General features: G+C 43.8%; 1 protein-coding gene across 1 annotated transcript; it reads right to left on the minus strand.

Annotated features, from left to right (window-relative positions):
• Positions 1–1,466: 1,466 nt before the first annotated feature.
• On the minus strand, positions 1,467–6,097 carry LOC127004511 (hematopoietic prostaglandin D synthase-like). The gene is made up of 5 exons (XM_050872318.1): positions 5,932–6,097; positions 4,366–4,545; positions 3,592–3,775; positions 2,886–3,018; positions 1,467–1,946 (listed from the first exon to the last, which is right to left on the minus strand). Exons 2-5 carry the CDS (start codon positions 4,496–4,498, stop codon positions 1,782–1,784), a joined length of 615 nt encoding a protein of 204 aa, XP_050728275.1. The 5' UTR covers positions 4,499–4,545; positions 5,932–6,097; the 3' UTR covers positions 1,467–1,781.
• Positions 6,098–8,672: the final 2,575 nt, after the last annotated feature.

The raw sequence follows: 8,672 nt of genomic DNA on the forward strand, positions 1-8,672 counted from the left end.
TCCACCACAGCTTTGCAGCCCGCAGTGGAGCACATTTACTAAAGAACAACAATGGACAAAATCGGCATTGTTTAACTTGGCATGCTGAACACCTCCCCGGAATATCAACCATTAGCTCCTGCCATGCCTTGAGCGACTCCTGCAACGTTCTCTCTTTCTCTGAGCCTTTATCTGAGACTTAATTCATAACAGAGATATTCAATAATGTCAAAGTATACCCACCATTCTCGCCCGTGAGCAGCCCTGCCTTGCCACCTCCGATGCTAAACCCTGAAATGATGCTCCTTTGCTTTATCCTTGTGCCAGAGGGGGATTGAAAGGGGCGGTGTTGTGAGAAATATATCCTCGCAGAAATAAGTCGCTCTGCTGTACACTACGCATGCGCACTGGGGAATACACAGGAAAACATAATAATTTGACTGGTTTTGTTCTAGTTTGTCCACTTGTGATCTTTGTGATGGTTCATATTGCCCGCGAGACAACAGCACACCGACCAACAGACCAAACAAGCCAGGAACTGAGTGAACGTCAACGTGGGGTAATTCTTCCTAAAATCTACCCTCTTCGTTTGTTGTAAAGCCTTCTCTTGATTAAAAGTGTGGCTCTGATGTCTGTGCCATGTATTGGGGCCGAAATAGGACAAGTAAACGATAGCGGCGAGTGAAAATCTATAATAAAAAGTAAGGAAGTTGAACCTCTATCCGCGAGCTATTTTGCAGCTGCGAGCTAATTCCCACAACACCGGAATTCGAAAGTTCGGAGCAGCGGCTGATGCTTCGGGTGGCGATAAAATTTAAAGGGATAATCTTACCTATAATATTGATATTCGACAGGTAATGTTATTAGGTGGATGATTACTGTAAATTCAAAATATAGCCTATCATTCCAATTAATTGTAATAGATTATAGTTAACTTGGCTGAAACGAGTGAAAATCTGAATGTTTCATATGGTGATAGTCTTATCAGAAACACGAAGGTGACAATTTCAGACTCACTACACACTTATTACTTACATTTCACTTATGTCATGAATGTATACTGACAATTCTAAGTTCTAACATGTGGTTCAGAATTTTGGAGCCTTAAAATTTTTTTTTTTTTTTTTTTTTTTTTTTGAGATAAAGATAAGCAGAGAAGGAGGAATGGGGAGAAAAATGCTGGGTATAATAACACGGAGACAAACTGTACCGTACATCATGGACCCCACAACAAAGGTGGAAGATATTTTGAAAAAGGTTTGATCAAGATTAGAAATGCATAGAACTGATAACATATGGGCAACTAAGGTATAAACTAGAGTGGGAGGCCGGGTATTGTAGAAGTCAGATTGTTAGGAAAGGCTTTGTAGTAGACTAGTAATGGCTGAAGATGACGATGATGAAGGCATTGGAATAAAGAAAATATGTTGCATGAGATTCCATGTCTTTCTGAAAGCCAAGGCCAAAGAAAGAAAAAGACGGCCTCCTCTAGCTTCACAATTTTTATTATATATATATTAATGGGAGGGAGAACCCCAAGCCCAGATTTCAATATGCTGTTAAGTCTCCCATTACATTCCTATTTTACAACAGTTTTCTTCAAATTAGCTGCAAAGACATAGCCTTTTCCTGATGTTATGCATTTTGCTACAATTGATAAAAATATAAAAGACAGTCTGGCATATAATTATAAAATAAACAAATATATAAAAAATATATGTATATAAAAGACGATCTAATACAAAATGAGTGTTGAAATTGAGTGTTGAGATGAACGGCGAGGGGAGGTAGTGGAAAAGGATTTAATAGGATGTCTCGGGACGTTTCTTAAGGTATTCCTTGATTCCAGGAAGGTTCACCATCTTATCTGAATGCGCTTTCAGCTTGGGAAACTTAGCAGCCAGCTCTGGCAACTCTGCAAACAGTGGCTCCATGGTGAGTGCGATGGCCATGTCACCCCACGTGAGCTATTGAGGAGGAGAGCAAGGGGATTGGTGGAATTAGTATTGTGTGATACACAGAACAAAAAGATTACCAATCATCTATGTAGCCTATTCATATACACATACCTCACTATCTACATCAAAGATATCAAACATATGACCCACAGACGGCATATGTGACCCAAGTAACAGCTTTTTTTTTTTTTTTTTTGCGTTTCGGTCTGTGTCGCCGGTAGGCTTTCTTGGTGGGATGTTGTGGCGCAAGCAAGTATTTATAGTGGCGCCATCTTGCTTACTACATGCAGCATTCGGCAGACAAGTTGGCAGCCGTGGAAAGAAAGTGGGCATGGAGCTATACTACATACATACTTGATACTTTATGTCTATTGATTATTTATACTGTTGAAATGGTCCGCAAAACAACGAGTGGCTTGGAGACCCTCGCCTTTCGAGATGCAGGGGCGGAAGCGCGGAACCATAATTTATGGGGGGGCTAGGGGGCCATAGCATGTTTTCTGGCGGCCCGAAAGTGACCCTAGAAGTCCTTATTTTTCAAAAAAATTACCCCACTTGAGCATGATCGCTTTGCTCGCCACCCTACCTCTCCCCCCCTGCCTTGAACCTATGATGCCCTCTAGACCCCCCAAAAAACTGCCAAAATTACGGGCCTAAGGCAAGGCCTACGAGAGGCCTGCGTAGGCTTTATCGTGCACTCATCGTAGGCGGCAGGCTCAACTAATGCGGATGCGTTGAGGGAGCCCACCGCATGGACAGGCTCAACCTGGGCCCAACTATTGCTGCTATATTAGTTAATCTTATAATCTACCGTTACTTATACTTGATAGCTAGACAACTAGAATATATTATCTCTTTATCGTTGTGTTCATATTCTGACCATTTGTGGTAACATTATATATACTCCCTTTCAGATGAGTACACTGTTGACTGTGAGTGATAGCTAACCTTGCCTGAGATGAACCATTCATTCCCCTCAAACCGCTTGTTCAGGCGTTCCATCATAGGCATTAGCTTGCTGGGCACGAAATCCTCTTTGTAAGTTCTCATGTTCTCCTCCTTGCTCTTGCCCTCTGCATTCCTATGAATAAAATAGAATGAGATGAGGCTGAGAGCTTGAGTAGACCCCTGCTTTAGATGTGTGGACAGGGTAAAGGATTTAAGGGAAAGGGTATAGAGATGGGGGTATTCTTATGATTAAATTATCAACTAAATAAAGGACTGAGGGAAGAGAAGAGGGTAGACTATACATTAGGTCCTTTCTACCTTTCTGAGGCTTCACTGTCAGGTACTGAAGACCATAATATCATTAACAAGGATGAAATAAGAAAATAAGAACGACATGCTAAAATGTGTTCATCTCACTGGTGAATCCAAGCTTCCTCGGATCAGCAATGAAAAAACAGTTATTCATCACAGCCACATAGCTACTCTCTTTACCTCTCCAGTGCTACTTAAGCAAGTTTATAATGATTGCAGCTTTGTAATTACTTTGCTTTTAATTAACACACACACACACACACACACACAAAACTCTCTCTCTCTCTCTCTCTCTCTCTCTCTCTCTCTCTCTCTCTCTCTCTCTCTCTCTCTCTCTCTCTCTCTCTCTCTCTCTCTCTCTCTCTCTCTCTCTCTCTCTCTCTTCATCACTCACTTGACATCAAATATATCAACGGCCAACTCTTTCATCGTCTCAGCCACAGCATCACAGAAGGCAGCGTGCAGCGGGTCTTGTGGCACCAGCCCCACCTTGCTAGCCAGGAAACGACCGATCGCTAGGGACTGATTCAGCATCTTCCCCTCAACCTCCAGCACCGGCAACTTACCAGCCGGTGTGTCTGTGTCGAGGAAGAAAAACTATGAGATGAGGGGGCAATGATGAAGAATATCCGAGAATGAATACTGATTGATGTTGAGGAAAAATGTATGTTGCATGCTGGAATACTGTATCGAGTGCCTCTGAACCATCAGATGCCAAAGAACATGGGCTATGGGTAGTAATTAAGGTAGTTCCATTGCTACCGAAATGTGTCAATAGCTTTCATTTACTGTGGCGTGCAAACATAGTTCAGTGCAAGGATACAAGATTCGTGTAAAGTAGAAAAATCACTGGAAAACCATTACATAAATATTTTTTCACGATGCATATTTAACAATCACACAAGTATTGCCTGGGGGTTGGGACGGCATGTTCCTCCCTTCTCCTTTGTTGTATACCTGCAACAATAAACTATCAATCAATCAATCATCTAATGCAGTTCCTAAATTTCCTACTCAAAAAGGAACAACCAAGGAGAGAATAGAATAGTCTACTTTGTATATGAGGATTCGAAATGGGTCCTGAGGGAAAGGCTTAATCAAAACAATAAGGTTGCAGTGAGAATTTTTTGAAGAACACTGCACTACTTGTATGCCATTCATGACTTACGCTTCTTTCTCTCGGGCCAGTCCACCTCCTCCACCCTCTCGTCCGTGAAGGGGATGTTGCCGAAGTGCATGATCCAGCGGCTCACCTCGCCCAGCCCTCGCCCGATGAAGTAGGTCAGCTTGTATTCAGCCATATCGTGTTACCAAGGTCGGGAGTCGAGACAGATCTTGATCTTGCGTGCTACAATGAGGGACAGAAACGAAGGGATAAAATGTTAAACAGAGAACTATTATTATTATTATTATTATTATTATTATTATTATTATCATTATTATTATTATCATCATCGTTATTTAACACCGTGTCGTCGGCTGGCGTGGCGGATGCTCTGCCCGCCTGCCGGCCTGCCTTCCGCCAGCGCCGTGTGTTTTGCCCTCCCTGCAATGGGTAGGGAATAGCTGGTTTAATGTAAATTGGAACTTGCTAACTGACAGGACTAGAAAAAAAAAAGATCGTTTAAGAAAATATAGTAAGACATTCAGTTTAAGTAAAAGTAAAGTCAGGGACATAGACTATACCGGCCCTTATGCGCTGATCTCGGTGCTCATCTCCGCCTCAGCCCTTGAGCCTGCGGTGGGTAAAAATCCATTATCCTGGGACACAGGGCAGGTGTGACATCCGGGTTATCACAGCTTACTTTCCCCACATACCCTTTTGGGTAAACTGCGATAACCCGTATGTCATACTGGCAAGGTGGCCCGGGGTGACTCTTTTTATACCCACCATAGGCTCAAGGGCTAATATTGAGACGGATATGAGCACCGAGGCAACGCGCAGCTATTGCGTATGCCCCCATGTTAACTTTTTCCTTTTGACTTTTCTTAAACAACCCGAAAGAGGATAAACAGTTGGATGAGCTGGGCGTTGATGGAGGCATCGACTCCGGGCTCGCGGGTTCTTTAGTTCTACACACACACACATACATACACACACACACACACACACACACGGAGCTCCGTAGTCCGTAGTGCAATTAGTTAATTAGCGCGCTCGCTTCACAACCGAGCGATCCTATAGATTCGATTCTAGGTCAGAGAGGAGACGGATAGGTTCCCCCTGTCTACCCAGCAGTGAATGGACATCGGGTGTCAGTTGGAACTTTAGGATTGTGTTACGCAGGAATTGAATCTGGATTCGCTCTGTTTTGCTTTCTTTTTCTTTTTTCGGTGCTGCCTATATATAGCGCCGGTTGGCTCTCCTTAGGGGATTCTCGGACAACTCCAGCTCGTTAGTGGCGCAGGCGAATTTTATTTATAGTGAATGCTTTAGTAACATAAATGACTCGTGATTGGCCCATGCTACTCCCCGGTGCTCCACTTGAACGGAGTTGTTGAAGTTAGGGTTGACTGAAGATCTGACCAACAAGTGGGTAATCTTCAACCACTCGGCGATAACTGAAAACTGTCAGCGTCATTCGGTGGGACTTGACTTTGTCTTGGGGCTCTCTACGCCCGCACGCTGAGCACTCCGCCAGCGCGTTAACCATTGCACTACGGAGCTCCATATAATGTGTGTGTGTATGTGTGTGTGTGTGTGTCGGTCGGTCACGGTAGTTAAAGCACTTACATTGATGGAGCAATTATTGGTGATGACGAAGTGGTGGTAGCTATAAAGTGGAGTTCGTGGTGGTGGTGGCGAAAGCAGTGAGGGAGCGGACGTGTGTGTGGCACGCTTCTTGGGTTGGCTGTGGCGGGGAAGGGCATGAGGAGGAATATATAGGAGGCAGACCAGTAGGGGAGGAGCAAGTGGAAAGAGGAGGTAGATTGCGAATCATTATTATGGCGGTGAGGGCCTGAGGGGTTACGTAAAATGACAGTGCAAATCGAATTGGTGGCGTTGAGGAGGGGAGATGTCTTATCAGGGGTCATATAGGTGTTGGAGAAACTGATAGAGAATAAGTAGATTCTGAAACCTTCCCCTTCCTCCCACCCAACCATTAATTCCTTGCTGACACGTGATATAGCTGACGGTGAAAGCTTTGCATGAAGTTGTTATACTGTTCTTGATATATAGTAGTATAGACTAGTAGTAGTAGTAGCACCATGACATGTAAAAAAGGAGGCTTCGTCTGTATTCGACACGATGAAGTAAGGGATCTGACAGTCAGCATGCTCGGGGAGGTATGCCAAGACGTCACTGCCGAGCCGGCACTGCTTCCCCTGGACGGCGAACACCTTCGGTACAGGACGGCCAATACCTCACAGGAGGCACGGGTTGATGTAAGTGCCCGCGGATTCTGGGTACGCGGACAGCGGGCGTTCTTGGACATCCGCATATTCGACCCGATGGCTGCCTGTCACCGTGAGCTGCCCCTGGAAGCCGTCCACCACAGGAACGAGCAGGCGAAGACAAGGGCATACGGTGAAAGAATCCATCATGTGGATCAGGGCAGCTTCACCCCCCTCGTCTTCACCACATCCGGCGGGATGGGTCCCAGGGCCCAATGCTTCTACGCACGCCTCGCGGAACTAATCTCAAAAAAGAAGCATCAGCCAAGGAGCCACGTTGTCGCCTGGATGAGGTGTCGCCTCTCGTTCTCCCTGCTCAGGTCGGCCATCCTATGTCTCAGGGGCACCAGACACTCTTGCCCAAAAGCCACCAACATCTCCAATATGGAATATGAAGCCACAGTGGTGGAGAGTGACATTAGGGTGGGTCAGGAGTGACTTGAGTAGGGAAGGAAAGGGGGATCTGGACGTAATAGATGATAGGTGATTTAGTGCTAGGTAGTATTAGTGATATGGTTGGATGCCACAGTCATTAGTAGTAGTAGTAGTAGTAGTAGTAGTAGTATACATAGTAGCTGCCTTAATTTTCCTCCTCTTACTTTTCCGTCACTCAGAGGTCCTCCATATGGCATGTGTCCTTGAAACTGTACGTATCTATGGTCCACGACAGTGCTACTCCACACTTACGCGCAGTCATTGTGAGATGTGAAAGTATAATAGTAGTAGTGGTAGTAGTAGCTAGTAGGCCTAAGCCACAGAGCATGTTTTTAACATTACGAAAAGCGGTATACTGCCATATTATGACAATATAATTATACTCAATCATCGTGTGTGTGTGTGTGTGTGTGTGTGTGTGTGTGACAGTGACATAAACGGAGATGAATTGAGGAAAACCAATCATAAGTCACTGAAGACCAAATAAAGGAATATAGGACATGTATTTTTATTATTATTATTATTATTATTATTATTATTATTATTATTATTATTATTATTATTATAAGCAAACAATATTGATCTTGGCTACATTTGAGAGAGAGAGAGAATAGGGAAGGGTCGTGGCTTCAAGGCAGTCGTAATAAGGAGTCGCTTTTATTGCTCCTCGTGGATAAGGTCGTAGTTCCTCAGATTCTCGTGGGATTATCGACATAAAGATCAAAGGGAGCGGGGGAGGAGAGGGAAGGGAAAGGGGAGGAATGACCGAGGAAGCAGCGAGGGGAGATCTTGAATGGGGCTAGGGGATGCAAATGTTGCGCACAGTAATGCAAAGTCACGGTGATTATATAGTGTGAAATATAAAGGCGTCATCATTACTTCCAAATCATCGTGTACAAGAAACTCAGCATGATGCTCAAGAATCAAGGTTCAGGGCGAAGCTACACTACTAACGAGACAGGAAATCACCTATTATGTATTAAATAATTTTCTAATAGGATTAAAGTCTCTCTCTCTCTCTCTCTCTCTCTCTCTCTCTCTCTCTCTCTCTCTCTCTCTCTCTCTCTCGGGCAACGAAAATGATCCCTTCCTTGCGCAACAAATCCTACGAAGAAAGGCTTTCTACCCTTAACATGTTCTCTCTTGAGAAACGTCGCCTCCGAGGAAAACTGATCGAATGTTTTAAAATACTTAATGGTTTCACGAATGTAGACAGATCAACATTGTTTATGATCAATGACGTAAAACTCAGATGTAGACAAGTAAATTCAGACTGCACAAAATTTTTCTTCACCAACGTTGTAGTGCGAGAATGGAATAAGCTTCCACCATCAGTGGTCCAGTGTAACACGATTGACTCCTTCAAAAATAAGCTCGACCGTCACTTCCTTCAACTTAATATCAACTAGAGTAGAAGTGCAACGTTTTGGAGTCTTCTGATTAATGTAAAATCACTTAGGTTTAAGGACAGACCACCAAGTCTGGACCATGGGGTCTGTGTGGTCTGATTTTCTATGTAAATCTATGTAAATCTCTCTCTCTCTCTCTCTCTCTGAGTAATAAAGTACGTTAAAGCACGTTTTTTACCTACCCATTTGCGAATAAATAGAGTATAATATTATGTTCTTTAAATGGAATTTTTTC

The sequence above is a fragment of the Eriocheir sinensis genome, chromosome 28 (genome assembly GCF_024679095.1).
Source record: "Eriocheir sinensis breed Jianghai 21 chromosome 28, ASM2467909v1, whole genome shotgun sequence".
NCBI lineage: Eukaryota > Metazoa > Arthropoda > Malacostraca > Decapoda > Varunidae > Eriocheir > Eriocheir sinensis.